This window comes from Sinocyclocheilus grahami, unplaced genomic scaffold (genome assembly GCF_001515645.1).
Source record: "Sinocyclocheilus grahami isolate Dianchi unplaced genomic scaffold, SAMN03320097.WGS_v1.1 scaffold769.1, whole genome shotgun sequence".
NCBI lineage: Eukaryota > Metazoa > Chordata > Actinopteri > Cypriniformes > Cyprinidae > Sinocyclocheilus > Sinocyclocheilus grahami.
In genome coordinates, this window is record NW_015505948.1 from 431268 (window position 1) to 449153 (window position 17886).

Genomic DNA, 17886 nt, shown 5'->3' on the forward strand with positions numbered 1-17886 from the left:
CAGTGAGGAGTAGGAAGATCTGTGCATTGGATTTAACAGGCATACCTGTTCTTTATGACAGTTCCACTTGATTGCCTAAGAAGAGAAGAAAAAGACAGAAACAGACATGAGCAGATGCAGAAAACATCTGATTCCTATGGGGGGTTTTTTTTTTTGGGGGGGGGGGTCGTTTAATAAGATGGATTTCCATTCAAACCATTATAAATTAACAGAAAAATTAATTATGAAGAACAGACAAAGCCTCTTAACCGTGGTCAAGCAATACATGTTTTTCCAATGCCAATATTTAAGAACAAGATGACCTACAGTAGAGCAATATAATGCTGATATATAGATCATACAATTTAAAGAGATAGTTCAACCAAAAAATTTTAATTCTCATGTTGTTCAAAACCTGTATTTCTTACCTTTTTTTCCGGTCGAACACCGAAAAAAAAATTTTTTTGAAGAATTTACAAAAAAATTAACACTAACTGGATCCCATTTACTTTCATTATATGAAAAAAATAAAAGATATAATAAAATCTTCTTATGAAGAAAAAAAGAAAGTCATACAGGTTTGGAACACCATGAGTAAATTACTGAATTTTCAATTTTGGATGAATTACCCCTTTAATCACAGCAAAGGAGATACAAAATTAAATAAACAGAATAATTACTCAAAAGTTATTACAAAATTTTAAAAACAGAATATGTTTATTGTCTACTGACAAGGCTTTCGGAAGACTTTGGAAAAGATACACTTCTGTTAATTGACCAAGCATGCCGATGGTGATAATTTCAAAAAGACCAAATACCAGCTGATTAATTGGCCTGGCTGATATCTGTGTCTGAAACTAGGATCTGGATACCTTGACTGTGTTTTCTGATTTGCCACACGAACAGCATGAAGCAGCAGCGTGCTGCAGTTTTACAGCTGAAAGGAAAAGCAGTTACAAGAATAGCAAACGGAAAACACGTTTTATTGCCTCTTTAACTACATTACCAAGAGATGCATTATTTGCAGTCATTGTATTCACGCTATACGAGAGCTCCAAAAACATTAGGTATCTTGGAAGAAGGCTGACAGAATGGAGAAATGGGTGAGGTTAGCTAATATAAGAAAAATCAATAAGAGGAAGCAAAAGCCTAAAGCAACCCAACCAGAGTTTGGCTTGTGTGCGGGCAGAGTCGGCCAGAAATGGCATCCAATATACCTGTTTGCCCTCATCTGACCCATGCCTGCTGTATGACCACGTCTCTGTCTGTGTCTAATAAAGCTCTGCGAATGGATCCGCAAGTCTCACGTCTCGTCAGCCCCGTAACAATATATATATGTGTGTATGTATGTATAGAAGGAATCAATTATCAGCTTTATAATAATATAATATAATATAATATAATTAATGAGTAAGTAATTGATTCCTTGTTTTTTTGGCAGTCCTTGTCCTCCATACATGACTGTTGACTTGTCACCACAAATTTGGCAAAACCTGTCACACACAGACAGAATGCAAACAATTTCTTCCCAATAATTTAAATTAAAAGTGAGTGTCTGCGATGTAGACTTGGGCCCAGACTTGAAAGCCTTGGAAGGAAATGCATAGCAAAAAAGACACAAATGCAAAGCAACTCACCCCTGAGGTTCAACCCGATGCCCCCTCCCCCCTCTGCCTCTTTCTAGTCTGAGCACAGAGCCGTCAAGCCCCCTTCTCCATTCCATCACCTCACTCCTGTGTGTGCTGCTAGTGGAACAAGTCTGGCTTTCAGTAACAAGTTGACAGCTGTAGAAAATGGCCGCTCTCAGTTTGTTTGCTTTTTTTTTTTTACACAATCTCATTATATTATACTGTGGCGGTGGCCTTGAAAGCTGTGAAACGTGTCTTGCTGGAAGACGAGAGAAAGCCGGCCATATGGAATGCAGTCTGAAAGTAGGCCGAACTCTGTTAAATTCCAATTTTCTCTATCAACACTGTTCCCTGCAGTTCTCTGTGTAATTTAATCACAGCTCCTCGTATCAGAGGTGACCAATGTTCGATTGTGGATGACCACCTATGGATTTCTTTAATAGAAGCGAGGGTCCATGTTATTGTGAGGGAGAATTTGGACAAAACCTTTCAGGCCAGACTTTAATTTGTCAGCATCAGTGACAAATGGAGCGCAGATCTAATCAGATACATCTGAGGCAATTACTCTTGTATTTTCATTACATTTGAGTTTGGTGCACAGTGTTGCTATATTGGCAGCATATATCAAAGCAAAGGCTAATGAAAGAAAGCATCTAAATTATAATCTACTTTCTTAGAGCTATTTTTAGTAGAAGTTGCCCACTTAAGAGCCCTTTTTTGCATCTAAAGCATTTAAAGAGAACTGTCAACATGCAAAATCCTGTAATAAAATGTGTTCAGCACTGATAACGCATACTTGATACGATATGAATGCATGCATGTAATAACCACTTACAATTTACACAAAGCCAGGCTGACACACACACACTAGCTAAACAAAGGAAAACAAGAACCTCAAGAGCAGGATGCCTTTTCCCTAAACCATAAGAGAAAGAAAAAAAAGATGATTGGAGGGGAGCGCATAGCTTCCAGCATCCACACTGTCACTCCTGTGCAAAGCTCAACTATGACCCTAAAAAATAGAACAACCTCCAAAATTAGCTCTTCTTCTGTAGCCTATTTAACTGAAACCAGTGTGGAGGCAGAGGGAGATGTTGTCCAAATCTGTCTTAAAACTTATTGGTGTATTCCTCATTATACTCACTACACTACCAGAAAACTCCCTACAGTGCCAATTAGTCTTAATTAACGGTTGTCCTTTTGAAAAGTAACAGAGAGCTCCCTCTAGAGGCTGCACTGTGTCAGTAAAATACCAAACTGCTGTTGAAGAGACCAGAGATCTCTCAAGTTATTGAATGCAAACACACACACATGCTTGAAAAATCAACCACAATATATTAATTTTAACACAACTTAGTAACAAGCAATTATATATAGTGAAACTATCATATGCAATATTATTTTATGGATTAAAAACGATGTATACTCCAGAGTCACAGAAAAAATGTTTAACACCATCATTTTTATACTAACAATATGTTTCAAAGATACAAAAGAGCTCAAAACACCTGTATTTTGTTTATTATGAAGTATTTAAATATTTGTATTACTTTTTCAACTATTGGTCTGTGAAAGTAGGTGCTTAACCATATCTTCTAAAAATAAACATTAAACTTAAACTTCCCATTAATTTAAGAAACCATGTTTGTTTGATCATTTTTGCTTAAAATCATTTGCACAACAGGCCTGAGCTTGTCGAATGTAGTCAATTACAATTTGTGTAAATATTGAAAAAAGGAGATTATTTACTGTAAAAAAAAAAAGATCTTACATTAATATTAAAGAGTTTAACATTTCTTGTAACAAGGAATAGATTATACTTAAAGCAGCATGCAAAATATTTAGTTTTTTGTACTTAATTTTTTTTTGTCATAAAATTAGTAATAATTTTATTATTAAATTAGTCATTTTATTACAAAGAACTGAATATCAAGTCAACACATTATGCTACAACTATGACATTTTTATTGATTTTAATTGTTGGACATAGGTAACGTGTTCGAGACAGCTGGAACGGAAAAAATCATTTTAAAGACATTTGATATGTGTTAAGCTAGTTCTTTCATATTAGGTTAATTTTATGTCAGATAATAGTTTATCTAACATGTATAATAATTCTTAAAAACATAGGATTTGGGCCTTTAAAGCTTGTTTAAAAAGTCATAAAGTGCACCGTCTTCATGAAATGTGACAGATAATAATTTAAATCTGCTATCTTTACATAGCGTAAACTCTACAAAAAAGATGTACCAGATGGCAGTACCATAGACTGAATGATTTCCATATTCAAACCAGCAGTCCAGGGTACTTCAAAGAGTACTATGGTACTTCTTTATAAGTGGATCTTAGCGTCACATGTGGGTGTAAAGTACTTGTAACCATGTTGAATTTCTGTGGCTGGAGCCACTAATGGTGGAGGTTGACTAATATGTTTATGTGGCCCACAGTATTTCCATGAGTTTAGGACTGTTAAGAGAGGATATTGGTACGCCCATCCCCCACTAGTACTGTAGATTACACTTCGCAATAGCAACCTCCTCGAGCACCTCTCCCTTTTCGTCATCCGCCCCGCTACCCCTCCCTCTTCTTTTTCACTAGACTACCCAGTCAAATGATTTATCTCATTTCTTTCTTCATCTGCCTCTACAGATGTGCTGGTGCATTTCCTCCAGCCTGCTGAAGACTAGCTTACTGAGGACTGGAAGAACTGCAGCACATTAACTCAACCCTGCATTAGCCTAGGCCAAATGTTACATAAACATTTATAAACCTCATCGACTTAAAAGAAAGTGCATGTTGATTATGTTGGACAGTGGATAGCCAGTATTGTTGGACTAAGAGTAGGTTTACACAAGAACGATTGTACTAAAAACGGAAATGTTTTTCTTTTGCGTTTTTGAAAAGTTTTGTGTATAGTGAATTGTAATGTGCACTTGTGAAAACGCCAAAAAACGCTGTATTGTGCATGCCAGGCCAGCAGTTGGTGATGTTACTTTGTAAAGAAAAACTACATGTCTGCACACATACACATTTCTATACACTGATCAAGTAATACACATGCGGATTACGTCACCGTTTTCAGAGATTTGCATTTTTTAAGTTTACATTTTTAAAAACTTACATACATTTCAGGGCGCCAAAACGATGTTCTTGTGTAAATGACCAGCCAAAATGCATGAAAAAAAAAAAAAAATTCTTAAAAATGGTGTCGTGTAAACGCCCCCTTAACATTCAAGTAAAGAAAGGTATCTGAACAACAAGAAATTAATAGTAATATCAATATAAATTGAACTTGTCATGTCTGTTGTACAAACTGTTCTGTCACTAGCCAAGTTTCCATCGAAGGATTGTCTTCCGAAAAAAGGTTTAGCGCATTACAGTGTTTAACCATACAGATGATGTACATGCTAATTATCGTTAAAATATTACAAGTGCCGACACAATCTTTTTTCGCTTGTCTTTAGTGCATAGATTCTGTAGCAATACTTTTACTCACATTCGTATGCTACTCCAAGTCGGAATGAAATTAAAATGCACCTTATTTATTTTGTAAATGCATGATTCGTAATTTTTTTTTTTTTGGATGTAATGTTTAACGAAAATGTTATACCTCATTTTTAGAGGCTTGATGGTTGCTGAATATACATCATACCACTGAAGGATAGCAAATTGAGTGTAAAGCTTTAATTCAAATAAATCTGACTAAAGCAAATATTTGAGCAAATATATCTGCTACGCTGCTGCTGTTGTTGGTTATTGCTGTTGTTATAGATTATTGCTGCTGCTGCTGCTGCTACAAAGCAAGCAGGACCCATTACAGATCTATACAGGTGGAGCTGGGGAAGGTGGAGGGTTTCAGAGTTAATCAGAACGCATGCTGCAAAATGCTCTAGTGAATGCTAACCAGTCATTTAAATGTAAAGCAAGTTCATTGGCTGTGTATGCAACATGAACCAATCAGCTTGTGCCAAGTAGTTTAACGCTGTGAATATCATCAATTTGCGTTAATGACCCATCAGTCTGCGCCATCTAGGGTTTCATGACAGAACTTGGCATTTGATCGTACAGACCATTGGTGTTAATGGCTCTAAAATCTATTTAGGATTACGATGCTGTTGGGAAACACAGCCCAGATCTCATGAGAAAATTTAACTATTTTATGACATGATGATTTCAAATGATGTGATTTGTATTTGTATTAAAAAAAACATAATCACAAACATCCCTAACCACTAAATCTAGGTCAGCAGTGTGTAAGCTGTGATCGTACGAACAAATGAGTTCAAACAAATACGAATTAGCCACCAATTCGCCAAAATGTATAATAGTTACAAATAGGGGTGTGCGATATATATCATCTGCAATAATATTGTAATTGTTGTTTTAACGATACTCGATTTGACATTATAGAGTATTTTGCAAAAACCATTCAAAACACCTACAGAGTGCAGTATGCATTACGTGAAGTCTAGACTAGTGCGCGTACGCATTAACAGTGCATTCTTTCACTGCATGATTCAGTCTATTAAAATACATTTAGAATGATCGCAAATTCAAGACATGGGGGCAGAAAATGTATAGATTTATTCCACTTCATATAGTTAATCAATTTCACACGAAGAGTGCAATTGATTGATGGTGCCGTTTTGTTCTCCAAAAATTACAAATGTGCAGTGGGGGCTCGTCGGGGGAGGCAGGGGAGGCACAGCCTCCCCATAATTATGAGGTGAAAATGGGAGGAGGACGATTTAATGTTAATAAAATTCACAATTCATTTCAGTTCATGTCTCAGAATGTGTATTTTTTGTTTGTAATTTCACAGTTGTAATACCATAACGTGAAAGCGCCGCTTTTCTATCGCGAATGTGCCGAATCTGCTGATGTAATTGCAACCGCTAGGTGATAGAGAAGGGGATATTGAATATTTGATCGCCAACAGATTTACCAAACTGTCATCCAAACAGTATATATACAAATTTAGGGAAAACAGCCTAAGCTGGATATAGGCTAACGTTACAGCAGTCGGCTTAATTAAATGGCGCAACAAGCAGCTCTCTTTTAACACAGACTTTTAAGAAGGGATGGATGTTTGCTTCAAGTGATAGGCCAGGTAAGTGAAATTATATTATCTTGCTGTATGTCGTTTTCTTTACGTTTTCTGACTAAAAGCAACCAAAAAGCCATTTTAAAGTAGTTAAGCAAATAATAATAATCGACAGGGATCCCAGACCAATACAATTAGTGTGCCTCCTCTATTTTAAAACCCACGAGCCGCCACTGCAAATGTGATATTGATTTTTTTACAAAAGTTCAATAGACAAGAAGTTAATTAAGAGACTTATATTTTAGACAGCATATTTCCTGTTTTTTATCTATTTCGGCAACAAAAATCATTCCAAGCACAGTCACAGGAATGTTTTGCGTCTCTGAGTAACATGACGGTGTTTCGTTCCTGAATGAATCAGCTGTAAATGACTCAGTTCAGTCGCAATGACTCACTTAACAGTGACTTCCAGCAACCTACTGTCATTTTAATTCCACATTTAAAGTATCTTTTTATTATTCAAGTCATTTCAAATATCAGTATTCAACGTTTTATGTTTAACATATCAAAACATTATTTATGCATTTGTAACTGCAGGATAAATGCATTCATGTACTGCATTAAACAGTATGTGACTATCAATACATCTAAATGCAGCTTCTGTGTTTCTTCTGCATTGCATAGACATATTTTGTTGATATTGATTTCATTTGCTTGGTAACAGCTTATTATTCTAATTCACTGATTCAATGTAAGAATTTGACTCAAAAGATAATGCACACTTTTAGAAAAAATGGCTTTTTAATGGTTAAAATGCCCATAAAAGGTAAAAATTTATTTAAACTTATTGGAAAAGATGAATTTCTATCAGTGTGAACTGATCACCACACTAGGCCTGTCGTGATAACAACTTTTTGTTGTGCGATATACTGCCCCAGAAATAATTGTGATAAGCGATATTATTGTCATTTTAAAGACCATTTTATGCCACTCAATATATAATCATAATGTAACAGCATAATAATGCAAGAAGGCCTACACACTTCCAAATGACAACAAACTTTTAATTTTTAAGAATATTTAGATCATCAAAATATTAAATAGCTTAAAAAACCTGAATAAATATTAAATAAACATTTTCTAACAAAAAAGTAGAAAAAAAGAAAAATGCACAAAGAACTTGTATAGAGATTTTTCCATCTACAGATTTTTCCCTGACCTTCTTTTCTCTGTAATTAAGGGTGCACACTATTGCTGAAAAACACAATCACTACTTAGCAGTCAGATGTCCGTATGCACAAAGGCACAGACCCCTAAACAAGACCATATCTGCAGATGAAACTTTTTTTGTAGAAGCATTTTGTAAATTTGAACTAGCACCAACTACACCACGTTATGTACGAGAAGCTGCAAAAGACACACAGGCACAAGTGGAATGTACAAAACATGGTGACATTAATTTTTAAGTAAATATAATGGGCGATATATTGCTCCCCAAATATTATTGAGGTCATGTACATAAATTGCGCGATAAGTCGATATATTGATTATTGCGACAGGCCTACACCACACAGAATATGAAGAATATCAAAAAATGTAGGAGTCAGCTGTCCATGGTAGTTCTTAAGATACCAGCGCAATAACATATCATCTAATTATCATTGTCGACAAAAATCCCAGAAAATATTGAGGTATAATTTTTTGTCAATATCGCACACCCCTAGTTAAAAACTGCCATAAGAGTGTTTTAGCATTTAAATCTTTCAAATGCCCACATCTCAAAATCCAGTCAACAACAGATGAATAGTTCCTGTCCTTAATGTTTTGCTTTCCTGATAATCTGTTATACTCGGATATGTCATAATAAGAAAAAACATCTGTCGCTATTTCTGTTTCAATGCAACTTTAAAGCACTGTTTTTCGGTAATGTTCAAGGATGCATTAAATCTATTCATCTTATATACAGTAGCCGAAAAGAGAGGATACTCTTTTAAAATAGAGCAAGTATATTATTTCTCCAGAGATGGAGAAGGACAATAAAGATGCAAGAGAGCCTCTTTATTTGTATTAAAGCCCTTTTTCTTGACTAAAAATGTTTCCAAATTAATTTTTTCTCCAGAGATGGAGAAATAATAGTTAGGAGGACAAACGGACATTTATTAGACAACAAACTGCACATGACATATAAAGCACTAGTTGTTTGCTTTGTGTTAAAATGTCACCAAATGCTGCAAAATGTTGGTATTCAGGTAAGTTCGTTAAAGATACCAGCTTATATGATTTTTTTCATATAAGTTAAATTTTTCATATAATTTTTTTCATATTCATACATTTGGTTTTACCCTCAACCACTATCAGTGGAGAATTCATCCTAGTTCAACAAGCACAAAGCCAAAGGATGCACAAAGCAGCATGAAATTAGTTCCATATTCATCAGCATCACCTTGGAGAGGAGTTTCAGTTTTAAAAAGTGTCAAAACATCTCATTTGTATGCAGAACCAAATTAGCTATTTGAAACGTACTCGCCAAAAGTGTTAATGCTGAAGATGCTCAATGAATTTTCAGAGATGGTCTGCTAAAGACACCTGCGTTCACCATGGACCGCGATGCACGCAAACATCCTCACACAAATGGAATACCCAGGATCCTTCGTTGCAGTAGAGAACCATATATCCTCAGAGGCATTATTGAATTGCCCTGCTGTGTTTGCTGGCACAGGCTATGTGTTCACATAAATCGTTGCCTGTGGTGTAACATGGACCTGATGTCCTGCCGCATGTTCCACTGCTTGAAAAGACTGCATGACTGACAGGGATGCTTACAGGTGCATTTCTACGGTTATTTTAGTAAGGTAAATCCCATTGCTTATTATTCTTTATATTATATATCACATTCGTACTGCCCAAAATACATATTTGGGGACCTATCAACTGATTTGTGACACTCTGGAACTTGCCCTCCACTTTGCACATCTTGCATGATGCTCTTCGCAGATCGTATTTAAGACTTTATGTTTCCCTCTTGGACCATCTATAGTTTCCTTTAAACGAGTATTCCTATGGATCTCCAGTGAAAATGGCTAGTGGGACAGTTTGTCTGGTAGAGAGATGAATATTTCGACCCTCTGCACTTTAATAATATCTGAAATCTAGGGAGAGGATTTATCCACCTAATAACGGCGAAAGAATAACAGCTATAAATCTCCTCTGATGGACCCACATGTAGCAATGGACTATGCCATGCACTGCTCTTCTGCTCCAAAAGCATGTTCTGATTCATACTGACACACACACTAGCGCTCAGCACAAAGTACACACAGTCTCACGAGGCCGAAGATGCTCATGAACATGCAAGTTCTAGATAGCAAGAGTGAACAATGCAGTGGACATTTGATGTTAACACCTTGATGTATGCAGAAGTCCACCTTCCTGTGTGAAAGCCATATATATATAAGGGAAAGAGGGATACTTTTTTGTTTGGCAGTGCTAGGCACAATCATTATTTGTTTAAAGTGCTGCCCTACAGGCAATCTCACTTCAGGCCAGCCTCTGATTGCGTTATGCAGTAAAAACCACTGCAGACCACCAGCTCAACATATCAGTGAGATCGAAAACAAAGTCATTCTCAATCAAACAATGCTTTTGCAAGAAGAAGATACCTCAAATAGTGTGGCTTTGTTGAAGAGAGGTGTGATATTACTTTTTGAAGTCATAGGACATACTATTTTCACCTGGCAGATGATAAATGGGTGGGTGAAAAAACCCATAGACACAGATGGAAGGACACAAACAATACCTAAAGTCCAGAATATTATAGAGGTTAGAGGGAGTGCATTTCTGAGCTTGAGCTTGTAAGAAACCAACAAAAACACTCTAGAAACTAGGGGTGCATGGGAATAAGTTATAGTATATTAACATAGTGGATCAAACTTTTGAATGATGAAAAGAAATCGTATTTTTACTGTACACAGCATTCACCAGCCCAATCTCATGAGAAAATTTAACTATTTTCTTATTTCATATAGATGCATATCATGTTCGTATAAATGCAATAATTTGCATCATTTTTTGCAATAAAAAAAGTACTTATGAAAGTCCCAACCTTTGGTCCTAATTTAATAGTCAGTTGGGCATAAGCTTTTCATCAAAAAGAGATCATACGAATTCATCTGAATTAGCCGGCAATTAGCCAAACCATAAAATAGTTGTGAATTTTCATGTTTTAAATATTAACTCTAAGTAAATATTTGAATATAGTGTTTTAAATACATACTCAGAATTCACAACAAAATTATTTATATGGAAACATGATTTTCAGAAAAAATAAATAAATAACATGAATGTCATAAGCAGATTGTGCAGAAACATAATGAGATCATACATAAAGCGTTACAAATGCCATGAGAGTTTTTTTTGGCATTTACTCAAAATTCAACATAATTATAAAACATAAAATAGTTTAAAACATAAATAGTTTACTATCCATTGATGAATCTGTCGATTGAATTTGAAACTGACAAAAGGCAAGATAAACACTTAATTGGTGACATGGATAATATCAATGGCAATAATCTCAAAATTGCCAAATATTGGCCTATTAATCAATGGTATATCTCACTATTTGGGCCACACTAATAATAATATTGTGATTTGTTAAATTAATTTTAAGGTTATCCAAAATTGTTGTATTTTGAGTTTGGATTCTAAATGAATAAAAAATAAATAAATAAAATAAGCAAGCGTTCTTGTATACTCACAGATGTAATCTCATTTTTCCCCCAAAAAAGTGAAAAATTGTAATACAATAAAAGCATTTTATAACAAAATTGTTCTAAAATCATGTGTGCAAGCTTCCTTGTTAAATTAATTTTAAGGTTATCCAAAATTGTTGTATTTTGAGTTTGGATTCTAAATGAATAAAAAATAAATAAATAAAATAAGCAAGCGTTCTTGTATACTCACAGATGTAATCTAATTTTTCCCCCAAAAAAGTGAAAAATTGTAATACAATAAAAGCATTTTATAACAAAATTGTTCTAAAATCATGTGTGCAAGCTTCCTTTTTTTTGCTATAGGACCATATAGACAAACAGGAAGAAAGGGGATGGGATTGGGAAAGGTCCTCAAGTCAGGAGTCAGAACTCAAACTCAGGTCACCCAATATACAACATGCTGGAGCATCGGCTTCAACAATTATTTCAGTTTTTGAGCTTACAAACCAAAGGATTCTCTATTTACAAATTTAGGTGCAAACGTCTCTCAGCTTTTTGTTGGTCTTTGAAAAATGTATTATAAAAATACAAAATAATGATTCATGGTATATCAATATAGTATCATGACTTACCATGTAAGTTTGATAGGAATTAATGTCAAGACATTTTTGCAATAGCTTCTATTCTCCAAACTACTTTACTCAGATGTTCACACTGACAAGACTGAGTCATCAGGAAGCGACACCCTCCCTCGGTCTTCCTCAGTCCACATCTGATGATCTTCCCACAAGGTGTCTCACCTCCAGAAAAACGTGAAAGTGAGCACACCACGCTTCTCTAACCTTCTAAACATCTCATAAGTTCAAGTGCAACACCACAGTACACTACATATAGATTATAGATGCTAGCAGTGCACTATAAGATCCCTGAGCAACAGTGTGATAACTGACATTGAGTTAGGTAGCTTTGGAGAAGTAGGTCATAGAGCTAAAAATACCTATCTGTGTCTATCTCTCTCTCTAATCTTGAAGACAAAGAGAGTCTCTCTGGAAAAAAAAAGTGAGTGAGTGAGTGAGTGAGTGAAATGAAGAGAACAGCCCACCAGTCTCAGAAGAAGAAAAATGCCCTTATAGAATTGCGGCCGCTTATGCAAACAAACATTAAAAAGGGCCTGAGTATAGAGATGGGGAGGAAGGATCTAGAACCGGGTGACAGTCTTCGTCGACAGTCTTTTCCTATTTAAAACTTTGCTGCCGTACCATGAGTGCAGCAGGCGCAATGATATTACCCAGCGCCTGAAAATAAGCTTATTGGAAGTTACCTAGCTGGGGACTATTTTCAGGTGTTGCGTAATATCATTGCACCTGCTGCACCCATGGTACGGCAGCAAAGTTCCTTGATTATTACACCGGAGTGAGAGTATAGTTCCTAGCCATATCGGCCTAGAAAATCGCAACTTTTCATTTTCCATCAGTCTTAGTACACGATGTAACTACAGAAGGGTCAAGTTTTAAATAGGAAAAATATCGAAACTCTTTGGTCATTTTTGAGCGAGATGTTAACGGTCTAATCAGATTCAATGATCTATGCTAAGCTACAGCTAAAAGTGCTACTGCCAGACCAGGAGATCGGCTGAATGGATTCAAAAACGGTAAAACTCAACTGTTTAACTCCAGGGGAGTTGGAAAATGAGCCTATTTTCAAAAATAGTGGAGTGTTCCTTTAAGAGCAACAGTGTGAAGAATTATATAGATCTAATTTTTTCTCAGATCAGCAAGGCAAAGCGGAATAGCTATCCAAGAAGTCCGCATTTCACATCCTACGAGATGACTGGAAGAGACAGGACATCATCACTTTAGGAGACTGAGAGAGATAGTGGAAGATAGAGGAAAAATAGAGACAGTAAGTGAACCTGAGTAATTACTAGAGAGATGTGAGGACCAGTGGAGGAAGAGAGACTGAACAAAGAGAAATACGCAACGAGAACAGTGGGAAACTATTCCAAAGATTCAAAGATTCCCAATGAATTCCATCATTTCGGTGAAGGCATGCCAGTTAGCAGATAATCAGCAATCAAGGAAAGCATAATTTAATCACCATCTCTTAAAAAATGAGTGATTTATAAAAGCCAGTAATGTAAATTAGATTGGCTCCTCAACCGATATCTCCTCATGGCTTCAGAAGTACTGCACTTTAACTGGGTTCTTTGAAGAGGGTTATTGAAGAGTGTAACATCACAGTAATTCAGACGCTGATTGCAGCCCCTCTTTCTGTTCATTCATATTTCTCATGCAAATTTCTCTAAATGCACCAGAACGCACACCTGACCTTGTACATGACTAAAAACATCCATCCACAGTCAACAGCAAAGTTCACCGCTCAGGGAAACTGATCAAACCGAAGAGAACCCAGTAAGATACTGCAAGATTTGTCATGTATGTGTTACTTACATGAGTCACTGAAACTAAACTGCGGATTTACAAAATCCATAGCAGTTTTATTCCTTTACTGAAAAGTATTAGATAGTGCTACTGAAGTTAATCAAGGTACTCAATGATATTCATGCAAAATCGTATAACCTAACACTTTACAAAAAGGTACCATTAGTTAAAGGGTTAGTTCAGCCAAAAATGAAAATTAGGCTGCGTTTTACACACCCCAGTGTCATCCTAGGTGTATATGACTTTCTTCTTTCAGACGAATCCAGTCGGAGTTATATTAAAAATTGTCCTGGCTATTCCAAGCTCTGTCATTGCAGTCAGCGGGTATTGCAGTGCATCAGTCCAAAAGAAGTGAAATAAAAAGAGCCCGTTAGTGACCGTTGCTTTGTTTTGATCTCTCCGCTGCGTTTCTGCGTTCGTCACTTCTGAGCGGCGCATGCGCAAAGCCGACCTCATACGTCATCTGCCCGGAACTGCTTCCGTTTACAACAGTGAGTGCAAGCTAGATTAAAGGTATTATTAAGTTTTGAATATGAATAGTTTTCATACAAAAACGAATCGATTCGCTACAGGAGGCCTTTGTTCACCCCCCCGGAGCTGTGTGAGACACTTTTTTATGGATGGTTGCTTTTTATTTCACTTCTTTTGGACTGAAGCACTGCAATATACGCTGACGGCAATGACAGTGGACTTGGAATAGCCAGGACAATTTTTAATCTAACTCCGACTGGATTCGTCTGAAAGAAGAAAGTCATATACACCTAGGATGCCTTGGGGTGAGTAAAACACAGCCTAATTTAAATTTTTGCGTGAACTAACCTTTTAATGCATTGACTAACATTAATGAGTAATACTACGTTTGTTACAGTATTAGTTTAAAAAAAAAAGCTGTTCATTATGAGATCATGTTATCCCAGGTTCATTAAAAAGGCTAATAATACTAACAGATAGGCCTAAAACTTTTGGTTTATATAATGTATTAATAAACGTTGAAACTAACATTGGTATTGGTTATGCGATGGCTTCCATTCAGAAAAGTCACGTGAGGCACGAACTGTAAGTAGGCTTAAGCTATATTTGCAGCACATATGTGACCCTGGAGCACAAAACCAGTCATAAGTGTACATTTTTTGAAATTGACGTTTCAATATTTACGTTTCAAATATTTTTTTGAAATTGAAATCTGAAATCTGAATAAATAAGCTTTCCATTGATGTATGGTTTGATAGGATAGGACAATATTTGGCTGAGATACAACTATTTGAAATTCTGGAATCTGAGGGTGCAAAAAAAATCAAAATACTGAGAAACTCGCCTTTAAAGTTGTCCAAATGAAGTTCTTAGCAATGCATATTACTAATCAACAATTAAGTTTTTATATATTTACGGTAGGAAATGTACAAAATATCTTCATGGAACATGATCTTTACTTAATATCATAATGATTTTTGGCATAAAAGAAAAATCGATAATTTTGACCCATACAATGTTGTTTTGGCTATTGCTAAAAATATACCCCAGCGACTTAAGACTGGTTTTGTGGTCCAGGGTCACATATGTCCATACACACTTACTTTGTCAAGTCTGAATGCATTTTTTTTTTTTTACAAAACATTTGTCTGAATTCAAATTATGTCAAAGCTATTCGCTTGAATTTGCGTAACCGGTAGCAGTAGTAACCAACACCCGAATGATAGTTCACGTGTACTCTCGTTAGTTATTTTTTTATACATTGTAAGTTATTGAAATGCTATAATTTGCCACAAGGTAAGAGTTTCTTACCTCATCATAAAACCTTGCCTCGTGTCTACTGAACTCGCGCGCGCCGCTAACGGTTTTTGTGAAAGTCTCGTGCCATCATGCATAAAGTCGTTTCAAAAAGGCTTTCAAGGCATTCACAAAGCTGAAATAATATGAATAATAACATGAATAATTTACGTAGTCGAGTGTTTGGCAGCAGTGCTCAATGCTGCCACAGAGTAGACACTTAAGTTGGTTGTTTTTTTAAGTAAAAAAACAGACAAATAGCCTAACAGTCCACAAGCTATGTAATTTGGCCTGCTTGTGTTTTGGTTGTTTTTACGAAAAAAAAAGAAAAAAAAAATTTCAAACGTAATACACTCCCAGAACTAAAACGTCCCAGAAACTTAGATTTTAGATTTTTTTAGTTTTTGTAAACGTAGGCTATACTTTTATATATAATTAAATAGCATATATATAAATAGCCTATATCATTTTAGGTTTGGGTAACGTTTTAACCGTGATGTTACCAAACTGCAACCAAAATACAACGTTGTGGAGACTATTTAAGCTTGCTTGGGTCCATGTAGGCAGCAATCGTGGTTGTTACTGGAGAGAGATGCAAACCCGGTGTTCTCACAAATAATGCTACCTATCAGATTATGCTGTATTTATCCTACTGTAAGGGTGGGTTTAGGGTTGGGGTAGGTGTACATGTTAATAAAGCCTCACACCTTATTAATATCATGCTGGAAGCAAAATCTGATAGGTAGCACTTTTCGCTATCGAATTATGCTACCATCTGTTTTAATGGGAGGTAGCAAAATCTGACAGGGTAGCACACCGGTGTTGTGCCGAATTCTGCAAATGTCGGCACTACACCGGCACAAGTGCAATTTCCTCTTTATCAGATACACTCACATATGCATGCCAAATACAAACACGTCTCCCCATTCGAAAGGTCCCCGTCTCTAGCAGACGAATGTAAAGCAATTTTTGGCACTGAGCCCGTGTGGCGTCTGCGTGCCGCACGCCGAAAAAATGTGTCAGTGTGCACAAAGGAATCTAATGGAAACTTCACAGAATGTGCACTGATGCAACAGCGCACAAGAGAGATCAGATGTTGCACTCCACTAAAATGTCATGTTTAAGCATGCATATTAGAAATCATATTCACGATGCACGTAATTTGTACAATCTAATGTGTGCGATCAGCGCGTGCAAAGTAACCACTGAAAACCCTCGGTGTGATAAACTGTAACCTTTTCCGGTTCTGGCAGTTTGCACCTAAATGTTATCCTCTGACAAACAGCACGCCAGATCGTTTTGTTTGACATCATATTACACAAAAGCAAAAGCAAAAGGTTCAAGTATCGTCGTTTATCTTGAGACTCGGCGACGAGTGAACTCTCCGATTCCAATACCAACAACTGTAAGTTCCCCGTGATCAATACTGACCAGGGACGCCGGGTGTTGTAAGAGTTGTAAGGAGGTCTAGTGACACGTAATGCAGAAATTACACCCGAGACTCTGCACTTTCTAACATGCCATATTTGCCCAGATGACAAAATGTCGTCGCATGCATTATTATTTATTGCATTTCAACATGCGTTCGTAGTTTAAACCTCGCCGGCATTTTATACTTTTAAAAATGTTTGTATATTTGTGAATTAGAACGATCGCTGTTTGTTGCATGCCATGTATTCCATAACGCAAAAAAAATATATATATAATTTTTTTTACTTACGATTTCAGAGGATTTTGGACCACTGTGGCCATTTTGATATAGAATGATACAATGTAAGACTGCAGATCCCCGGTATTGTACATGTAATATAGCAGCAATTTCAATTTCATTCATTCTCTGGGGCTGCGGCTGGATCGGCCAGCCAATAGGAGCACGACTGGCTGACGGTCACTGCGGGGAAATGTAGTTTTTATTCCCTGATGGCTTCAGGAGACAGCGGTGCGCGTACTACAAATATCACAATGCACTGCGGTTAACTGTATACTAGTCCCGCCTTGATTTTGGATGGGCAAGCCAAAACATCTACTGTAAATTCAAGGTTGGATTGCTGGACTGTCTGTCAGTATTTTTGATCTCATGTTGGTAGTTTCTTATAATTCGTAGATATAACCTTCATAAAAAATCTCTCGCTACCCGTCGATACTTCTCGCTTTGAGACAATATTTATTTTCTTAGTATGCATGTAATTATATTATATCTATTAGAGATAATCCGAGCAAATTTCGGTAGGCACTGATCAATATAATTATTACATAGCTTTATCCTGCTATATATGTGCGCTATAGGTTTATATACCACTAACACAATTCCATCG

The 17886-nt window shown here is 36.3% G+C and overlaps 1 protein-coding gene across 1 annotated transcript in view; it reads right to left on the bottom strand.

Moving 5' to 3' along the window:
* The window catches only part of dpf1 (double PHD fingers 1), a 58966-nt gene extending 41551 nt beyond the window's left edge, over positions 1-17415 (bottom strand). Inside the window, exons 1-2 of the mRNA XM_016245805.1 lie at positions 17292-17415; positions 46-75 (exon numbers count right to left, since the gene is read on the bottom strand). Coding sequence (XP_016101291.1) covers positions 46-75; positions 17292-17401 — 140 coding nt within the window. The 5' untranslated portion in view covers positions 17402-17415. The remainder of the gene's footprint in view (positions 1-45; positions 76-17291) is intronic.
* Positions 17416-17886: the final 471 nt, after the last annotated feature.